Genomic DNA, 21,116 nt, shown 5'->3' with positions numbered 1-21,116 from the left:
TAAAAATCCAAAATATGTTTCAACAAAGCCACCTAAATACTGCTATTTCAGCCACATTTCTTCACATCCTTATTCCTTATGCTCTGATTGGTCAGATCTCACATGCCTGAGCCAGCACCGCCAACAACAACACGGCAGACTGGGCTAGGCTAGGCATAACTTGTCCATACGTCTGACATGGTGCTTCGAGTCAGGCAGTCAAAGATGCGACTTCTGGCGAGGCGTTTCAGGAGCAGTGTTTTCTGTGGGAGAGAGGAGCTCCTGTTCGTGCGAAAAGGGAGCGGTCCAAGCTGAGCGTGTTATTGTCTTGGGAGTAAAGGATATAGCTCAGCATGTCCATATTGACAGGATGTATCGCTGTTGTGCCATGTGTCGCTCTAAAATGTGCATTAAATACCAAAAACCAACGTTACAATGTTTTTTTTTCTTTTCATTACATTGAGTTCCTATGGCAACTGGATATAAAGAACATTAAAGCGAATGTACAACAATTACATGTCATCTCAAGAAAATGGCGGTAAATGTGTGGCTGCGGAAAAAGAAGAGGGGCATTACCTCGTGATCTCGGCTATTAAGTGATTCATTGAATTCTGTAACATGCTTCCTACATCCATAACCACGGAGACGCAGACATCACCTTTGTTACCTTTAACAATAAAAAGCTAGCCCAGCCGCCAACCTGGGAACGGCAAGAGCTCTGTCCTCCGCCCACACAGATATCTTTAAGTAATAAAGACGCTTCCGGTGCTGCTGCTCTACACTCCGCTACTCGCTGTGGTGTGGTGGAGGTGGCTGGTTACAGGAGAATTAAAAAAAAAAAAAAAGGCGGCTATCTGGCTTTCCAATGCGCAGCAGGAGGCTCTAGACGGCCCCCTAATCTGCCCACGCTTAAGAATACGTAAACTGATATAGCCATGCGGAGGAATCGAATGATGATAAATGATCACAGGAGTCACACTTTATCGCTTTTCTAATGACTCTCAGTGTTCTGCTGGTGAGCTGCGCCTCACACTTGCGGCACACACACACGAGAACATCGCAATGACTGTCTGTGTCACAGAGGCTCAAGTTTTTTTACACTTGACACTCCCGCCTCAGAGAAGCAATTCTTAGAGGTTCGGCTCTTGAGCTTTGTGCATGAATAAGAAGCCGCGGTCGCATTCGCAGAGGAGAGATATATGCCTTGATTTAGAGTCTCACAGTGATGAATATTCCAGCTTGAATCTCTCCGCGCTGTCTTGTTACATTCAGTAACAGTGCAGGAAAGCCATCAACAAGCCTTTATGCATCCTTTCAGTGAAGAAAAGAGAGGTCCGTACATCAGGTCCTCTGGGGATTATTCAACTGTATGGTTCTACAAAAGAAAAAAAAATAAAGCGATGCATTCCTTATGAACACAAGGAAAAGCACTATCTGCGTCCAAGAACATGTATCTTCCAGCCCACCTCCGCTAGCAAACAGTGCTGCAAATGGACAGCTCCACCTCTGCACACATGCATGTACTGTATATGGCGTTTGAATATCATCAATAATCATCAAGGTTAAAAAAGCCATCGCAATGCAATCAACTCTAAAATGTATGATACTCTCATCATCAGGCATGTGTGTCAAGTTTAGACACTGTTTCTGGTGTTTTCCCCTCTTTCGGTGTTTTATTATCTAGAAAGTTAAAAGTCCGCAGAAGCTCCTCTCTCCCACAGAAAACCCTGCTCCTGAAACGCCTCGTCACTAGTCCTGCCTTTAATTCTGTGACTTGACAAGGTAGGTATTCGATGGTGGTGGTGGGGGGTTAAAACAGAGCTCTTCCGACAGAGGGGGAATACAGCGCTGCTTTTTGAGTATTACAGCATGTAAACCTATTCTAGTAGCAACCCAAAGCAAAATTATGAAACCTGCGAATGAGCACATGTCTCCTTTAAAACCACAGATCACCTCAGTGCAGCAGCACTCTGCAGAGTGACACTCATCGGCATGTCTTTGGTGCACAGATAAGTGGCTGGATGTTGGGTTTCCTTATGCTGTGAGTTTATCACCATGGCAGCGCAGTCATCCCAAGGACTGATCGAAACCATAAAAAAACACCTCCGCCCGTTTCATTCAGGTCTGAGAGTAATACACTACACTTTCAGGTGACACACCGCACAACTGTATTGTGGCGTGTTGTCACGGCGGTGTGGTATTTGTGCGAACTCTCCGAGGCTGCCCACACAAACATTTTGATGAGATGTATTGTTCTTTCTACTCATTGTATGAGCTCGCTACCATCTGAATGCATGACTACTCTTCAGTCTGAGCCTTCCTGACGCTGCTGATCGAGCCTTTTCTCTTTTGTCTGGCAGATCACACTTTAAGCTCAGTCGCCGTAATCTTGCAACTCATGTGGAAAGGGACTTGCAGTGCCATGCATCTATTAATGCAATTGCACATCTGCAAATGCAGACGATGCGAACAAATCTCACTTTAACTGGTTGATATACATAATACATTTAATTTTATTTTTATTTTCCCCCCTCTTTACATTTCCTCATTTATTTTACAATGTACTTGTTGTTTGTTTTAGTCTGACTTTAAAGGCACTATGGCACTATGTAGTTTTGGAGAAGAAATTAAAACTTTCAGTAATTTCAGTATTTTCCAATAAAAATGAGGTAATAATAGAAATATTTATTTTCTTTCCATGACTGAATAAACAAGCTGTTCTCAGAGGATAATAAGGTCCCCAGAACTGTTTAAAACTTGAAGGGTGGCAGGGTCTGCCACAAATAAACAAAGCAAAACAGTATGAAACTGTGTTATCCTTTACGACCAGTTTCTTTATTCAGTCAAGAAAGCAAAGACAGTTTGTTCATTTAGTTTGTTTGGGAATAAAACATCACTCAATGACGATCTTCCTCTTCTGATTAAAATGTATTCCACAAAACTACATGATGCACCTTTAATTAGTAATTAGTAATCCCCACTGTAACTCTCGCCACCGTTTTCATCTTTGACTCCCTAATTCCTTTGCCATTCTCCTCTTTAGCTGGCACAGTATCAGGTGTCTGGATAGAAATGTTACACTAGCAGAGACGGTGGCGCCGGGGTGTTGATTTCAGGGCATGTGCGTGGCACCCTGACTCCGTAGAGAAGCTTCGAGCGAGAGTCCGCAACCTTGGCATGCACATAACGAAGAAACGCTCAAAGGAATGTGGCCAGTGTTCTTCCTATGACGCTGCAGTAGAAACACACGCCGAGCATGTTGACTTTCACCCTGAAACAAGGTGTAGCGCCGTCCAGCTGCCACACCTGTGAACACTTTGGCCACTAATTTCCCAGAGAGCAGCTGCTGCTAATGGTGTTTGTTAAGACCTGGAGTGCTCATATAAAAGGGATGCTAAGGAGGTTCACAATCAGCCCACAGGTTACTCTCAAGTCCAGTTAGTCCCAGTGAGCAGCTTGTCTCAAACCATAACATCTGAGTAGTACGGGGCGCTGCTTCTCAGCGTACTGCCATGGCTCTTAGACTCCTATTGTGGTATGTTATGTTCATGTTTTGGCTTTCTGAGCACTTTATGGTTTTCAATTATCTTTTAAACAGTGACTTTAATGCGATTTGTCTTCATTGGTTTGTTTACAGGGTTTCCTGGATTTGTTTTTTGCTGTTTAATGGTGGTGTAGGCTCACCAGCTATAAGAGGTAACGGCTTTCTTAATCACCACATTAAATGGGGTACTCTATAGTTTGGGAGAATGAATTAAAAGTCAGGATTTTAATGGTTACAACATTAATTGGGTTTTTAAGTTTAGAAATATTGACTGACTAAGCATGCTGTTTAGAGGATAATAAAAAGGACAGAGCACTATTTTTAAGCCTCAAATGCCTGTACTGATTCAGTTTATCACTCCATCTGACAGGGTATGGCTATCCATCTGTGGTTGACACAACCAACATGGGAGATGATGCTGATGATGATGCGTTGGCTTACGATGAGGGCAACTTAGAGGCTCCAAACTACCAGCCGACGGGCCCCGCATACACAGACGGCAAACCTACAGTTGCACGACAGCCAGCTTGGGCCCTGTCTGAAAAACCTAGCGCTCCTCAGGCTGAGAGAATTGTTAATGGTTCTCCGAGAGACTGGGGGCTGGAGAACCCTGACGAGTCGCTTGTGTTCCCTATCCTGAGTAGTCCTGCTAGGCCTCAACCGGGCCCTGTCAAACCTCAAACACCAGCTGGTGTCAGTATGCCCGCCACTCAAAGCGCCGCTGACTCCCTTTATGCTGGTCCAACTGCCTACTACGCTCCGGCCTCAACTTCTCGGGCTACGACGTCTCTTAGCTTTGCACCAGTTGACGCTGGTTACGGTGCGGCCGGTGCCAACATTCACCGTCTCACCTATGAAGAGGTCTTCCAATATCCCTCTGCGACTGAGCGCCGGGGTTCTGGCACCGTCTCCAATCCTGCAGGAGGTTATGACAAAGCTAAATCCATGAGCAAGGGGTCTTCAACTGGATTCCCCTCCACACTGAATTACCCCTCGTCCTCCAGCTACCCAGCTGACACACGAGCCGAGCCCTTCTATCCAAGTCTGGGAAGCTTCACCAACTCTGGTCAAACTGCCTACCAGCCACTAAATGAGGTCTTTAAGCGTCCACAGAAACTGGCCAAGACCCAAAAAGTTCAGGCTCCCCAGAGATTGCGTAGACCCATCCTTCCTTTTCCACCTCCAAGCTACATTATCCAGTCCAGAAATGCCTACCGGCGAGCCAAGTATCATCTCAGCCATACCAAGTACACGCCAGAATATCCCCAACCAATGGCTGTAAGCTCAAAGGGTGCTAAGGGTCAACCAGCCGCACCTAAAGTTGCCAAGAACCCTCACAGGTACGCTGCCTCACATTTCTCACAAGGCTTGCTTGAGCAAATTTCCTTCACAGTAAATGATTCCTAATCAAAATTTATCCTCCAGAAAGTGGTAACTGTGGCTATCCTGTGCAAGTTGCAGGTAAATGTTTCTGTGTGTGACTTTTAAAACAGTTTCATAACCTGAACCTTTTTTTTATTTGTACCTTTTCTAGCGATGATGATGATGATGATGATGATGATGATGATGATGATGATGATGATGATGATGATGATGATGATGATGATGATGATGATGATGATGATGATGATGATGATAATAATAATAATAATAATAATAATAAATTTTTCTCTCCTGAGACTGGCTTCACTGAAAACATTTCAAAGTTTACCAACCACATGGTGCACTTTTTTTTTTTTTTTTTTTTATGCATCCAAGTACAATCATGCTAACAAACCTTTTTTTTTTTTTTTTTTACAGAGTGCTGTGCCCTCCAAAGGAAAGAAAATAAAACTTTTTAAAGATTCCAGTTTTGCTGTGTCAGTGTTTCCATGTATAAGATTAGATGCAATCTTTTACAGTATTTGAAAAGGAAGCTGAGTTGGTGTGGGACCCAGCTGTTAAATCACTGCACAACTCTTCTGCTTTTTTTAGGGTGACTCTTGACATTTAAGATGTACTGAGCTGGGCTTCTGGCCCTTGGGGAGGGCAAACAAATAGGTGTTAAGCAAAACCACTCAAATGCACCACTTCACATACATGCAAGCACTTTACCTTGGCATTGAAATCCTTGTTTCCCAAATCCCCTGGGGGAAAAAACAAGACGCACAATAAAACGTTACATTTACTGTAAATTTCACTATTTGCAAAAGTGTATTTTAAAAAAATGCGCTTCTGCATGCTCAATCACCTTTTTATAAATAGGTTAAACTTGCTGTATAAGGAAAAGGCGTGTTGAATTGCTGCTAAAGTGAAATGCTCCGTGCATAAGAGATGCTTACCATATGAAGTCCGTACAGTGGCTGCAGAACGTCGGCTGCTTGAAGAACCTCGCTGTGAATTTGTGGTTTTTCACTTCATGCACGTTTTTCTGCCGCAAAGCACCTTTGCGGGCGAACCGGTTCCCAACCCCAGCTGAGTCACTATAATGTAAAAGATGGTCAGCCATAATGGGGAGGGGGGGAACGTTTTTTTTTTTTTTTTTTTTCTAAAAACTACACAGCCACAACTTGGTGTTATCCCGACCGATTTGTGTTGGCGAGGTTGTCCTGGTTCTGTTCCCAGCTCTGGACAAAGTGCTGCTGCTCCTGTCAGCCCCGCACGCCTCCCTCTGCCCCGCACCGCAGCTGAGCCGCGCTGAGCGCTACTTTTTCATTCAGAGTGACGTCGTGAGCGCTGCCTTCACGTGGTGTGGGGAAGATCTCACTTCAGGTTTCAGCGAGGCAGAAGACTTATCAGAAGTGAGGCAGAGGTGTGTCAACACACCGAGGCACGTCTAACTGATGTGTCCTGTCCGTGAACTAGGTCAGGCGATTGTGTTCCGGGAATTGCTTTTTTTTTTTTTTCTTCCACATTTTGAGTTAATGATGAATGAACCAAGGCGACGTGTCCCCTCCACCAGCAGCTGACCATCCTCTCCAGGAGACGGTGTTGCGCGCCATCTTGCGGACTTGAACTGGGGTTACATTAGCCCACTGGTCTGGATTGAGCTGACAATCGTGACATAAGACCCCGCAAAACAATTTTAAAGACTCACATTTGCGATTTTTGGCAATTATCATAAATATTCTTTTGTGTGTGTGTGTGAATGTTTAATGCATGGCCGTAACCAGGATTTCAGAAACATATCTATTGTATAAATCTGTGCATTTCTCAAGTAACAAATGTGGCTAATTTAGATTTAAATTGTTCAGACTTGCTCAAAAGAACTTACCGACATGGGTAACACTTATATAAACATCATTAATAAATGGTACATTCATAGTTTATTAGATTTTGCAATGTAATTTCAATGAGAAATAAATGGTTCATAAATCAACGGTAAAAGTTACAAACATCTGTTGGAACTTTCTAATGGCATCCAAATGTTTATAGTATTAAAGTTTTATGAACAGAAATTGCAACGTTCCAATAAAATGTTAATAAATAGTATATAAAGCATCTCATTGCCAGCGCTACATAACTTATAACTAAAGTTTAATTAACATGCTTTAATTATACATAATTTGTTCTAATGATATGACAGATATTTTAAAGTGTTACCAAATACATATATCAAGATGTAAAAGAACCATAACAAAATTACCGAGGACGTGACCTCAGCTCTGATGTTGCTAGCAAAGTACATTTCCTTGAAACAAACTTTGTAGAAAGTAACTCTCAGGCCGGAGAAATTGAGGAGGAAAAAAAAGATGCAGGGGTTTCTATGGCAACAGAGACGCCGCGTCTCCACGGAAAACGGACGTGACGTGACGTGAGGACGCTGAAGTTTTGAACCGGTTTGAGCGGCTGAATCAGTCCTCAATGTAAGTCGCTTTTTAGTCCTTATCTTTATATTTTTCAAAAAGAATTTGCCATTTTCGTCGTCGTTAGTCGGTTCCAGGAAGTCCGTAAGAAACAACAACAGCCCGCGTGCGTGTTACTGGTCTGCTTTAGCTCGTTTGCTAATGCCTTACTGAGCTCCAGTCTCTCCGCTAGCTAGTTTGTCAACAGCGATCATACGACAGCTAGCTAATGGGCTGTTGTCATGTTATGTTATGCTAACATTATGTGACACGGGGTTATCTTATCTGCTTCGTATAACAAAATAGCCACTTCGTGGGCATGTAAGCACTCCCTGTAGCTTGCTAACATAGGTCACCGCCAGCCAATCCTTATTAATCGTTATAACTGTTTATCTGCCTCCTCAGGTCACTATGAGCAAACACGAGGACTCATGGGGCAGGCTGGACACTGAGTTTGACCATTATCTACTGGACATGAAGCCATTTGTCCTCAAACACCCTAACAGGACAGGTGAGATGCCATTTAATCTCTCAACGTCACTGGTACAGCAAACTTCATTGCAGGCTTTGTTGTGTGTTTTCTGACGCCATCCTAAGTATATAGGCTACTGTCAGAAAGTAACTGACGAGACAGCATGAATGTATGTCGCAATTTACCATTTTCCTCTATCTTTCCTATTCATGTCAGAGCGCCAGCAATGTGCCATATGGATAAAGAAGCTGTGTGACCCAGCCACATGTGGTTCGGGTCTGATAGGTCGTAAGAACCGCAACATGTATGCCCGTCTGCTCCTGCACATGCTCAAAAGAGGGGTCCTGGAGTTGCCTTTTACCTGCAAACCAGGGCCTGGCAGCCTCAAGACACTCCCTGCATACATGGTAAGAATGCCATAAATCTGCTACAATTTGCAACTTCTTTTGTAATATGATAGACTTTTACAAAAATATTGATACGGTAAATCTTAAATGAAGAGTTCTTTTGTTGGAGGCAATCACCTGTCTTTGAATTTTCATTTCAAGTCCATCTACTTTGACGAGCCACTGACTGGTTGCTCTGTGGGGCACAGCAATGCTGGTCTGCCTGACTGGGTGACAGGAGAGCTGGGTGGCTACACTGATGACAGTTTGGCTATCGGTATGCTTAAGGACAGACCAAGTTCCACACCTGTTGGAACACATCACAGGTACTGTTCCACCGCACTTCACCTCAGTTAACTCCATAAAGATTTACTTTTAAATCATAATGCATGGTAATATTCCTTTCTGTCTATCTTAGCTTTCCATCTTTGGCTGTCACTATCAATAAAGGCAGAAAACCCTGATTTGATCATTATTATGCAGCTCATTATTTTGAGCTGCCTCCTCTGCAGATGAATAAGCTCATCTAATGCTGTGAGGCCCTTGATCCAACCTTTAAATTAAAAAACTGAAACAGATTTCCATGTAAGGTACTTTGGCAATGTAGCTTTTTTTAAGTGAAAGCATAACATACTCTCAGTTAATCCCTTCATGATCTTACAGTTGCTCATCACAGTGGCAGTGAGAGGCTCCCCAATCTTTTGAAATGCATTGCGGTTCGCAGTCAAAAGTACAGGGTTTATACAAGGTCCCGAAGGTTTTGAAAAACACTTTTACCTTTTATTGATTTATAATTTTAAAGGGGAATTGTGGTATTTCTACACCTGGGCCTTTACGTTTTGTGGAGTTGAAGGAGAAGTCTTGACCTAAAGTTTCAGTTGTTGCCTCATCCAGATTGTCAAGATCAGTGAAATAGTCTGGCCTCTACAGGAAGGTAAAGTCCAAACACCTCTCTCTGACTTTGACTCACACCTCTACTGTCATCCTCCTGCAACAACTCACCTCTTGTAAGATTCCAGTGTGAGTCATTTCCATGAGTGAGACTTGTGTTTCTGGTAACAAAAAGGACCGCTGGTTGAATGGCTAAATGAGTAAGCTAATGACAGCTAATATTAGGAGCAATTAGTGATTACTCTGCTGATATGCTGCCCCCTATTTGTTTTGAGTAGAAACTTGAAAGTTGGCCAGTTCCTACATATTGCACCTTTTAACTGTTAACTATCTTGAAAGTGCTTGAACTTTACCCTTCCAAAACTGTAGGAACCCTGTGTCATATTCATGCATTAATACAGTTTATTTGGAAACAGAGATCTCCCCTTGTTCCATGCAGTGACCAAACTTCTCTGATGAGAAGACTGATGAAATAACCCTCTGGTCAGAAGTACAAGATGCTACACATAGCACACAAGATATCTACCAAGCATTTTGTTTTGATGTTCTTTTATCAGACTGAAAACACTGAGCTTGGCTGTGAAGCTGGATATAAACGGCTTTCATGACTGATCACCAATCGTATTTGCTCAGCAGCACTCTCTGAAAAGCCGAAGACATTGCCAAGTTCTTGCATCAGTCTGCATGAGCTGTCCATTCTGACTTTTCAAAGAGATGCACTTCAAAACAGCATGAGAGGATGAGAAATCTCTCGTCTTCTCTCTCCATCTTTCTCTTTTTCTCCTCTTTGCACTTTCCCAGTTGTTGAACCTGAGCTCTCACCCCCACAGAGGAGAGAAGGAAGCAGGGAGCACGACTCAGTACTATAGCTCGCTTACTCTTTATTCTCATTAAAATGGCTTCAGTAAAAGCTCATGTGCCAGTTGTGCATACACATGCATGAATACATGCACCAGTGTGAACTCTTTCAATATGCTTCACTAAATCATCAGTCATCCTAGTTTGCTCAGGGATATTTCCTCTGACTCCAGGCAGTTCGGGGGGCTTGACAAAGCGATGTTAGTAATGGCTCAGGGTTTTTCATTCCAATTAACAAGGAAAGTCAAATCAGAGCCCTGTGGCTTGATATGCTCATTTGCATAATAAAAGGAGAGCACTGTAACTGTAGTAAAGAGGGCTTAATATCCACCAGGGCACTGTGTAAGAAGAGTACAGGCCCTCTGCTGCCATATGTAATTCAAATTACTGCGGTGCATTTGTATAATATTTGATTCGTAGAAAATGAACATAAGGAATTATCTTAAAATATTTGTCACACTTAAGTTTTAGGGATGTGCTATATATAGTGCGCCAGTATTTACCTGCTCAATAATGGGGAATTTCTTTGGGCTACTTATGGCTAGTAGTTATAATGAAATTACAGTCAATAATATTAATTTGATTTATTTTTATTATTTATTTATTTTTCAGAAAGAGTGGCATCTTCTGTTGAGTGTGCAGATTGTAACCAACTGAACAAATAGCAAAATTGCTTTTATTGACTTAACTACTGCTCCAGTTAAGTGGGGGCAGCATATAAAAACTCAGGTAATCAGGTTTTTTAGTATTAGCAGAGAATGAATACATCTCATGCATTCCTATATTTTTTTATGATATCCTTGGCAGAATATGTTCAGTTTCTGCCAATATATCCCTCTAAATCCTACACAGTGGACCTTAAGGACTGTCTAGAAATGACGACTTTGGCTGTGATGCACTTTACGTCATCATTATTGACCTGCTTCAGACACGCCCCTTTATTTGCGTAATAGATGGCACAATAGATGGCAGAGTACTTAAGAAGTGAGTCGAAATGTTGTGGTTACCATCAGTATGACGCAGCCCTTCCTCCCCTCTGCTATGGAGGGTGTGGAGAGAGAGGTTTTGTGGGTAGCAGACTGCTGAGTGCCATAGTGTCTGATTGGGATAAGACCATGAAAGACGCTCAGATCACAGGCTAACGTCCTGATGGAGAAAATTAGCCTGGCCAAGAGTCCTTTTATGTGTCTCTCTCATTTAGATAAGATTAAATGGAAGGAACTCGTCTGGCTCCCTCCCTATGATGTGGCAACGTTTGATCTCTGTCTCACTTGCCATCAGTCAGGTGATGGGCAGGGCTTCTTCTATCCTGTGAAACTGTTTCACTGGGTCCAGTTTGAGTTTCAGGATCTAAATGCGAAGTTGGGATCATTTTATGATATTATGAGATGCTACTTCTCTGTGTGTGTGTTTAACAGATACATCATCTAACCTCATTAGTCCAAAGTGCCCTGAGCGAATTCTGCCATGCATTCCGTTCTGGTGTGTTTTTCCTTAGTTTGCCACAAGGTGGAGGCACTGCTTTGTCCATGGCACTGATTCAGGCAGAGGAATGCTGTGGGAAAGCAAGTGGAGTCAGCTCAGGTCAAGAGATCACAGGGAACAGCTTTGGTGATTAGCCTACATGTCCACTCCATCTTCTGATATGTCACCTTGTGTTCATAGGAGACAGGCAATGATAAAGACATGAGGGAGAAAATGGTGGTTGTGGGCTGTTTTGACACGTTTGACGTGGTAATCAGTGCAGCTGGTGTCAGCTGCTGCAGTTTAGCTTTGACTTAATGTCTCTGGTTGTGACTCGGCAGCCTCTCTTTTCAGCCTTATTATTGTCTCTTCCACTGACTGCTGTCCTCCATCTGTATGATTTCTACCCACATATGAAAACTTTTAACTTCTTTTCCCCTCTCGCTCCTCTTTTCTTCCTTTTTTCTTTTTTGCGACAGTAACATTGTCCTTGCAGTTGCAGTCCTCAGCCATTAATGCTTGTGTAGGCGCCTCATGTCTCTGACACACAGACCACAATTCCCACTGATCTTGCCTCCAGGTGGTGTTGGGTTATGGTGGAGGGTGTGAAGGGGCAGAAGGATGTTTGTGTCCCAAGGTCAGACAGCTTTCCTAAGGGTGCCCGAGGCTGAGACCCGGGCCTGCTGGCCCTGCACCTGGAGGTCAGGCTGGGGTATGGATGTCAGGCTGCTTTAATCAGCCAAGCTGCAGCTTCTGAGGCTCTACATGGTGTTCTCATTTTCTTCTGTGTGTGTGTGTGTGTGGCTCTGGCCTGACTTGCAATTGCTTTGATCTCTGGGCCTCAGACTCCAGACACATCTGATTCAATTATCCTCATCCACCTGTTGACTTAGAGGCCCAAGATTGCGAAGCTTGGCCCCCTTATCCAAGTTTCATGGCTCTGTGTGTTTGTTCATGTGCATGCAGGTGTGCGTGTGTGTCTGTGTCTGTGTGCGCATGCACAGACAAACCAGTACGTGAGAGAGATGGAGCGGGTGTGTACATGAAAGCCCAGGTCTTCAGGGTTTATTTTTGAAATGTTTGATCATAATTATTTCTGAATTAATATTAAATATCTAACAGTATTGATGCGATTTTATGTATTTAAAGACCTCTGCCCCTCAGAGGCTCTGTATAGATGAGACCAATTGTTGCATGATTTTGTTGCCTTTCCATGTGTTTCAGTACTTCGATGGTGCTAGAATCAATTCAGCATTTATGAGTGATAGACAACATATGGCATGTAACCAAGAGACTTCCTGTTATGAAAATAAATGACACTCCTTTCCATGACATTAACTGCACTGCTTTTTAGTTATTTCACATCAGTATACAGGGCTCCAGAACTCTGTGCAGCCTTAAGCTTGGATGTTGTAATTCTTCAGGCCACTGCTCTCTCCTCCTGAGCATCAAAATCTTTGGTTCTCTTTGAAGATGTAGTATCTCATATCTTACCTGTGTTATCATATTTTATGCCCAGTCTTCTCAGAAGTTACAAACAAACTGCCCGTGAACTGTTTAACTTGTCCATGTACTTGTAACATTTTTGTGTTCGACCTCCATTAGGCAAGATCTGTTGCCTGAAGAGTTGGAATTTTTTTTGCAACTTTAATCCTCTCGTTCCTCTCCTATGCTTCTGTCTCATGAAATAAGTGAGAAGTCTTCTTCCATTCTGATGTCAAGTGTCATCCCCAGAACCTTATCCACCACAATCACTTTAACATGATTAATCATACTTTAATACAAAGATAGGAGTTGGTATAGTTAAGAAGCCAAACGTCCTTTAGTCAGGATGTTTCTTTGAGATCTCCCCAAATAACAACATATATTGTGTACAACATCACAACCAAACGACACACTAATTAAAATGGTCAGAAATAATATTGATAATATCAGCAAGAAGAACATTTTTGTCCTTCAGAGGACAGATAATTATTTCGGTCAAAGAACTTGAAGTAAAGATAAAATCATAGTTGTCCACTAATAGAAGTCTTTTATCTAAATATTATACCAAGCAACATTTTACCCTCACTGTCCATACATTTAAGTAAAGCAATCCCTAAAGGTGCTTTCCTCAACTTTTTACAGGCCTATAGAAAGACAGAACTCTTAATACAAGAAACCGCGGTTTGTAAGAGCCAACAGGAGTTTCTGATGTACGTTAAGGCGACATTTCTACAGTTATGTTTGTGAAAATTAGAACAAGCTTGTATTTTGAGTTATGTTGAGGTGAGAATAAAAAAGATCATTGAATTTCCACTGCCCAAGAAAGTAGGACTGTATAACAAAAACTCTTACTGAAAAAAGTTACATGGTGTAGCTTTAAACAGGACATAACTTAGAGTCGTCGCAGCCATCAAGAGTTTAGTATTCCTTAGATTTAAAGAAGCAGAGATTTCAGAAAGCAAGAGTAAATAGCAGCATTTAATCTTTAGCTAGTGCTGTGAAAAAAAAACAACTAATATCTCTATAAATGTGCTATGATTTATTCATTTGACAAACAGAGCTGTACGATCTGTAAATACTGCGTTGCAGGCGTTTGCGTGTTTCCTTAGTCAGGGCATTTGAGGTAAAAGACATATTACAAAAGGTGACTCCACTCGCACACATATCCTTCCTGTTCTAAATTCAGAAGTCTTTCCAAAAACCTCTCAGCGATGGTGCTCTTCTCCGTGAGATAACACTGCCTGTGACAAATGAGGTTCAAATTTCTCAATACCGGAATGCTTAAAAAATTACATGGGAGAAAAAGAACGCCCATAGGGCTCCGAGTGTGGGAGTGTGAAACAGTGCCCTCTAGAAGGCATTTTGATGTCTTTATTAGATGACAGCGTTTTTTTTTTTTTCCTCCGCTGTTGTCCTACATCCTCCCGTCCTCTCTAACATCTTCATCCAATTAGCATTAGTGGGCCATTAGTGCCTCATGTGCATGCATTTAATGAGATAGGGAGTTAGTGTTTGTGTGAGAGAGAGGGTGGGGAGAGAATGTGGTTGTGTGCCAGTGAATATAAGCAGTTTCCCTGTTAAGCTGCTTGTTTTAAAACATTATGGACATGATGAGAGACAATGATTGAGGTGCATGATTATAAATGAATTGCGCAAGCCATTCACTGGTGCCCCGTGAGCCGTCCGTGATGTATAGCAGAGACGTTTATTGTTCAGATGGGATGAAATGCAGACCACAAAGCGTGCAACCAATGCCAGATGTTGATCCGTGTAAATACCGAGGCAGGCTTCCTACGCAAGCACATTCATATGCAAACAGAGGGACGAGAGCAGGCTCCAGAGACGTGCATGCTGTAGGTTAACGTATCACAATTTTCTTTCTGTTTCTCTTCCAGGAGAAAGCTGTATGAGGAAAAGGCCCCATCAAAACCTACGTCTTCCAGTCCACTCAAACATGATGCCAGGATGGTTAGTTCATCACCCTGTTTCTGACTCAACCATACCTCAGGACTTCCCAAGCATACTAGTCTTAAGAGTCGTCAAGCAGGGTTTTCAGATTTATAGGTTGCTGCAAGGTAGCTGTGATGACACATTGAAATAAATAATAGCAAACCTGCCCTTGCCAGTACAAATAGTGGTGTGATGGAAAAATTCCTTTTCATTATGGGTTGATGAATTTTGAACTATTTTGTTGAATATGATTTCTTAAAAACATTTATCTAACTTGCTTCATGTGACTGATATCTTATGCAAATGCATGAACACCTAACCTCTGCCCTATATGATTGTAACAGAGTCACGAACCAGCCAAAACTCAGATAGAAAGTCGTCTTCTTGTCTTATGTTTTATGTCTGATAATTTTATGCTTTGCACAGAGTCCCAGGTCATGCGTCATGAAGTTTTAACTTTACGTCTTGTGTCGATGAGAAGCCTGTCTGATTGGGATAGTCGTATGTACGTGTGTGTGTAGCTTAATCACTGCTGGCACCGAGAGTGCTTGTCTCTTCCCCTGACCTTGTTGATATCTGTGTATAAAATTGTGAACACTCCTTTACTCGGGGCTCATTCACTCAGCTCATGAATTTGACTGTGTGGTGAGTCCATCTGCAGATGGTTGGATTAAACTTACCGAAAAGACAGATCTGACTTTACTCTTTGATTGACAGAAATTTCCACCACAGTGGCCATGATGTTCTGCGTTGAAACTAAGGCGATGTTGAATCAACTTTACTGTCATTTCGAGTTGCATTCCATTATACTGAGTTGTTCCTTTTTATTTTGTCTTATGATAAAAAAAACAATGAAACCCTCTGAGTGGTTCTGAGGTGACCTGAATAATAGTGATCATCACGGACAATGCACCATCATTCTGCAAAAGAAGTTCAGGCTTGACGAAAATGACAAAGACTTCAAGTCACCTTCACATTTGGTAAAACTGGGGTGATATCGTGCTAAAACATGAATAACTAGAACCGTTAATGTGTTTTTTGCCATTGAATCTTCCTGACCCCACTGCACATATCCATGTAACAAGCCGTACAATTCATTGGCACAACTGCTCGTACGTCTGTGGCCAAAACCATTTAAAGCCATTCATACTTATCAGTGTTTCACACAATGGTTTGAATTCCTGGTGCGATACAGTGTCTGACATGCTGCTTTGAACAGCCAGTGAACCACATACTCAGCATTCCTAGATATAGAATTGAAACGTTGACTATGTTTGTTCGAGGGTGAGGCTCCAGGACCTTAATGCCTTTTTAATCAGAAGGGGGCATTTAATCCTGAGCTATTCCATTCGGCCATTTCTCTGTGTCTGTGCAGTTCCGCTGAGGTCCACCCAAGGTCCACACTCCACCTGATCCTAATCAAATTCAACAACATCTCTCCTTTCCCTATCGCTCTCTCGACTTTATTAGATATTTCCCCTATTTCGACCTCGCTGCCCAACCTCGACTCGAGCAAACCTGATCTTGAATCAACAGAACCCCTGGAAGCATTCGAATTATACTGTATAAAACAAATCCGGAGGCCTGCTGTAACAAAAGGCTGGGGAAAACAAGGATGACAGGCGGCGTAGCTGCATATGCCCCCACTTGTGGAATTTACTGCGTGACGGAAATGATGTGGAACTGCCAAACATCTGGAGTGCTGTGCGCGAGAGGGGGGAGAGTGAGAGAGCAGCAAAGGGTGGAGAGATGGAGATAACGAGGGAGTAGAGTGCTGTTAGTATGGGAGGAGAACACATGTGGGTGTACTGTATGTCTGTAAGCTTTTAAAGAACCGCTTTTGTTGTTGCCAAGGGAGGAATTATATTGTGTCAAAATGAAAACCTCCATCACTGTCTGCCGTTCGCTTCCCCGGGCCAAACTGCCAATCAAAGGAATCATTTAAATTCCCTCCTCTAATTTATAACCCCAGTCCTCCCCTTCATTTCCATTTTTCTTTCTGCTGTTTACGCACTCTTTCTCTCCCCCCCTTCTGCCTCCTCAGGTGGATGCGGGGCTGAAGGCAGGTATGTCTCCCGATGACAGTGACCTGGAGGCTCGTCTCAACAGCTGGAACCTGGGGGTGAGTCCAGAGGCATGCCTTGAGCATCTTAGTTACATGCAGCCATCAACGTGCTGCAGCTCAGCCACAGTGACAGTGAATCTGAAAACCTGAGCAGATCTGAATCAATAGTGCAGTGATGCTGAGTTAGCCGAACAAAAGCTGTAACAAAAAAAAAAACCTTTCTCCGCCACTTTCTTTAGGCGGCTCACTGCTTTTGTAGGACGTGAGGAGCGAGAGCAGGGTAGAGTAAACTGAGTATTTGAAGATGTGTGCTCCTCTCTTATCTCCTCTGTCTGGAGTGCACCGGGCCAGGGTTTGATAAGCACCCTGCCCTCACGTCTTTTATTTCCTTATTTTTCCTTATCTCTTCACCTGCATGACCCCGAGACTCCCTTTTTCTTTTTTCGTTTACCTGTCGCCTCCGTCCCTTCTCTTTCATTACTCACACTGATTTTTACCCTTCAGAACAGCCCCTCTCTTCCTGTTTTTTTCCTCTCTTTCTCAAAACGTCTCTACCACCCTATCGTCTACCACCCTTCTATCTTTTCTCCGACTGTCTCCTTCTCTCGTTCAACGCAGGGGTAATCTGAGGTATCTATCAGCAGACGTGAAGCCTTGCACTGCTCCGCTCTGCACTCCTCTGTGTTGAGACGCTGATAAGAGGCATTGCTTGGCAACGCTCCCCCAAGCCTGCATCTTTCAAATCAACAGATGTTCCCTCACGCACAAGCACATGCAAGCACATGCACACTCATGCACATACGCACGCACGCACACACTCACACGCATACACACACACACACACTCCAACCCCCTTCAAGTTTACAGAAGTTTTATAGATGCACTGCTTCAAAGCGCTCAGCTCCTCCAAAATTTCAGCACAGCCAAGCATCGCTCTTATCTACAACATCTTTACTTTGCTTTAGATGTTCTTAAGCAGTCCATATCGGTTTGTTCATTTCACCTCCAATGTAATAAAGTCGGTGTAGTCAGCACGGTGGCCATACTGGACAGCAGACGGCAGATTGCTTCAGACTCGGAAAGGCGTTCCTTTAAGAGATACAGAACCTGAGTCAGCTGGACCGACATCTGTTTAATCTTTCAGTTAGTCTGTAGTGCGTGTGCTGGACGAGCAGAGCTGGGTGCAGCATACACCGACCTGCCTGTAAAGAAAACAAAATCATGCAAAGTAGATAAAATTGCACAAAAACTTGGCCTGTCTTTACATACACAGTGAATTTAATGGTAGCCGCTGCCACTTTCCCGTCTGTGGTTAGGTGGGTGCGCTGACTGCTTGCTCAACACTGGTCCGAAACTAGGAAGCCATCAATCACCGTGTGTTTGTTTGGCTGGAGAGCCAGGCCTTGTGATGTGGAGTGTTGTCCCTCTTCTGTGTCCGTCCGTCCATCCATCCACGTCAGGTTCCAATGACATGGTACGCCGTGCCAGCTGTGAGTGCTGTGCACACGGGAGCATGTGTGTGGGCATGCAGAAAGAAAAAAAAAAAAAGAGCGTGCGCATAGGCATACGTGTGCACCAAGTCCAAGTTTAGTATCACGCTGTGCCAGCATCACACCACAGCATTTAGTCTACATGTCTTCCTTGCCCTGTGGGCCGTGCTCAATCAAATCTGATGACTGGCTGTCTGTGGGTATAAAAAGAAATCCCATTCTTGTTTGCAGCCTGGGCATTAGTTTAGAAGGATATTGATTGATTCATCACTTGGTAAATATGGATTTTTCTTTGTAAGCCGCTGCCAAATTTGAGAGGCAATTCATCACACATCATGGCACGGTCCATTGATGTTGCTCTGCGCTGACTAGACTGAGTGGTCTGTTGTTGTGCGTGTGTCTTTCTGTGTGTGCATGTATTACAGTCGACAATATAAGTGATTGCATTCAAGCCGGATGTCTCCTTTTGTTTGAGGGCTTACAGTATGTCAGCCAACAAAACGTCTGACCTGTTTTTACCTGCATCATGCAGGCTTAGTCGGGAGACGAAGCTACTTTCATCTATTTCACCTGTCACTTGCTCGCCCTCAAGCAACAGATTGCGACTTTATCCTCGTACAGTAGCTGTAACTATTTTAGTCCCAAGCTCTGGGGTTCTTTCGGGTCCTATTCTCTCATCTCCTGTTAGCTTCATGTGCGTTGTGCCACCTCATAACATGAAATCCTTTTTTTTTTTTTTTTTAACACCACTGAATGAGACCCACACTACCCTCACCCCCCTACCCTGACGACTCATCCTCCTTGTTTTCCTCCTTCATCCCCATGTTGAAGAGATTAGCAACAGAACTGTTTACTGGGCGTCATTGCTGTCATCTCCAAAGTCAGCTCTGCTGCTTTGAAAGGCCGTGATCTTGCCGCTAGTTGGCAGCCCCTACAGACAGCCTCAGTGCATGAGAGAGAAACACTGTGTGATAGTGCGAGTTCACAAGGAAATAATGGGGTCATAAACTAACGTCAAATAGTGGAAGGAAGAAAGCGGGTTGTCAACAGTTTGTGTCACAGTTATTGAGCTGTGTTGATGCGATGCTGCCAATTGTGGCCCTTTTACTTTCAGGTGGTTTAACAGCTCACTCTGTTTTTTTTCCTCTCGTGTTTCATATTGTATCAAAGGACATGCCGCGTCATTGTTTGGCAGGGATGTATACACACTAGCCTCCATCTGACGGTAAACGGACCGGGGATAGCTTACAGATTAGCGGTCTGGAGTGTTGACAAAGAGGACCGTGTCGGGACAGCAAAAGAGGGGCTGAGAGCGGAAACGGAGCCGGCCACACACATGATGCCTTGAAGTAGCCCGCCGCATTCTGTCTCTCTAAACAGACACGAGTTGACGGAAGAGACTCCGGCCACAGAACCAGGCGTTTGATGTGCTTGCCACATTGTTTATGACAAATGGAGGGAGGAGGTTAGATTCTGGTAGTGGGTAAGGCTTTGTTAGGAGTTGAAGAAGAGTTTAAAGTTTTTTCTATTTCCTCTTTCAGATCGAAAACCCTAGGTATTTGCGAGAGAAGCCCATTGCCTTGTCTCCGGTAAGTTTTCAAGGGGTCCCTTGTGATTTATTTTTGTAACATGGACCAAGGTGCTGTTTTTCAGCTCTACCTAACTACCTGATCTTGCTCCTCTCTGTCTCTGTAGATTTTCAAGTCAAGCTTTGGGAGGAACAGCACCTTGGCCGATGATCAGGGCCCACAGCTTGTACAGAGCAAGGAAGTATGCACAACAGTAAGCAAGAGTACCTGAAAGCTTCCTTGGTGCTGAATATAATAATTCTGTATATCAAGACGGCCCTTTAACAGTATATCCATTCCAGTCAGCCGAAATCCTTCCTATTCAGGACATTGAACGTTTGTGCAGAAGCAAGTGTTGAACACATACACAGGTTAAAGCTCCCTTGAATGCTTTATGGCATTAGACGCCCCCACAGCCACGTACATACATCTTGGTGCATAGTTTGTATTGTTGAAATGGCCGAGGCCAACGTTCCTCTTAGAAGACAAAAATAATGCTGGCTCCCAGTGATGACAGTTTTTTCCTTATGTGGATTTAAGCTGAAAATCCCATTCTGAAAGCATGCTTTGAAGTCCCCCTCTGCCCCTCCCCGCCTCACCCTCCCCACCACTCATTCCCCCTGCCGTCCGCCTTTTCCCGCACTGTTAAATATAAAACTGAGCATGACTTGGCTGTAATAGCCGTGGCTTTTCATGTCTGCTCAGGGAAGAAGTGCTCCAGTCAGATCGGCTTTACGGGGGCGAGGGGCAGAGAATGAACGGCGAAAGGGAGAGGGGACGAAACAAGCAAAGACGAGATAGACTAGAATGGTCTTGCTTAGTAACCTGTCATAGCAAAGTTTGTGACTGCTTAAAGAGGATTCGAATGCGTGGACACGAACTCCCCCCGCACACGCACGTCCACCCAGTCGGCTGGTCTACCTGTGGGCTGATATTGAATGTAGAAACACCAATACGAAAAACATTAAAGCAACGTCCCATGCTGTTTGATCCTGCCTCAGACTAGCTGACTGGCTACATACAGCTGTGTGTGGTGGGAATATAAATGTATCACATCTGAGAAGACCGTGTTTAACCTCCACACCAACTTTACTTTGATATTCACAGAGTTTCCAGTTTAATAGCCGCACAAGTACGATC

The 21,116-nt window shown here is 43.5% G+C and overlaps 3 protein-coding genes across 13 annotated transcripts in view; 2 read left to right on the top strand and 1 right to left on the bottom strand.

Annotated features, from left to right (window-relative positions):
* Nucleotides 1-7,212, bottom strand: part of si:ch73-374l24.1 (protein kinase C alpha type) — a 99,514-nt gene extending 92,302 nt beyond the window's left edge. For both annotated transcript variants that reach the window (XM_037090045.1, XM_037090046.1), the window contains exons 1-3: nt 7,149-7,212; nt 5,845-6,552; nt 5,618-5,649 (exon numbers count right to left, since the gene is read on the bottom strand). In XM_037090045.1, coding sequence (XP_036945940.1) covers nt 5,618-5,649; nt 5,845-6,011 — 199 coding nt within the window. In that variant the 5' untranslated portion in view covers nt 6,012-6,552; nt 7,149-7,212. The remainder of the gene's footprint in view (nt 1-5,617; nt 5,650-5,844; nt 6,553-7,148) is intronic.
* LOC119014665 (DNA-directed RNA polymerase II subunit RPB1-like) lies at nt 3,353-5,372 on the top strand. Of its 2 annotated transcripts, XM_037090048.1 has the most exons (5): nt 3,353-3,514; nt 3,617-3,675; nt 3,894-4,863; nt 4,949-4,984; nt 5,324-5,372. In XM_037090048.1, the coding sequence occupies exons 1-4, from the start codon at nt 3,492-3,494 to the stop codon at nt 4,956-4,958; spliced, it is 1,062 nt and encodes a 353-aa protein (XP_036945943.1). In that variant the 5' UTR covers nt 3,353-3,491; the 3' UTR covers nt 4,959-4,984; nt 5,324-5,372. The 2 variants fall into 2 exon arrangements, with proteins under 2 accessions (XP_036945943.1, XP_036945942.1); XM_037090047.1 differs by lacking the exon at nt 4,949-4,984 and having other exon boundaries at nt 5,324-5,368.
* A 33-nt stretch (nt 7,213-7,245) lies between the features above and the next one.
* cep112 (centrosomal protein 112) overlaps nt 7,246-21,116 on the top strand; it is a 103,570-nt gene continuing 89,699 nt past the window's right edge. For 5 of the 9 annotated variants that reach the window (XR_005073032.1, XM_037090036.1, XM_037090032.1 and 2 more), the window contains exons 1-8: nt 7,246-7,368; nt 7,753-7,858; nt 8,036-8,226; nt 8,368-8,531; nt 14,799-14,871; nt 16,898-16,975; nt 19,950-19,997; nt 20,104-20,190. Coding sequence is in view for 8 of the 9 variants with exons in the window: in XM_037090036.1 (XP_036945931.1) it covers nt 7,759-7,858; nt 8,036-8,226; nt 8,368-8,531; nt 14,799-14,871; nt 16,898-16,975; nt 19,950-19,997; nt 20,104-20,190 (741 nt within the window). In the remaining variant the exon portion in view is untranslated. The other 4 variants (XM_037090035.1, XM_037090034.1, XM_037090033.1 and 1 more) reach the window with 4 other exon arrangements.

Source organism: Acanthopagrus latus, chromosome 23, assembly GCF_904848185.1.
Source record: "Acanthopagrus latus isolate v.2019 chromosome 23, fAcaLat1.1, whole genome shotgun sequence".
In the NCBI taxonomy this organism is placed as follows: domain Eukaryota; kingdom Metazoa; phylum Chordata; class Actinopteri; order Spariformes; family Sparidae; genus Acanthopagrus; species Acanthopagrus latus.
Note: the sequence above shows the minus strand (reverse complement) of the source record. Positions and strands in the feature narration are given on the sequence as shown.

Coding starts and splice junctions, on each gene's coding strand:
- LOC119014665 (XM_037090047.1), top strand. CDS start 3,492: ATGGCTCTTAGACTCCTATTGTG. Junction 3,515..3,616: donor GCTCTTAGACTCCTATTGTG/GTATGTTATGTT, acceptor GTTTGTTTACAG/GGTTTCCTGGATTTGTTTTT. Junction 3,676..3,893: donor AGGCTCACCAGCTATAAGAG/GTAACGGCTTTC, acceptor TCCATCTGACAG/GGTATGGCTATCCATCTGTG.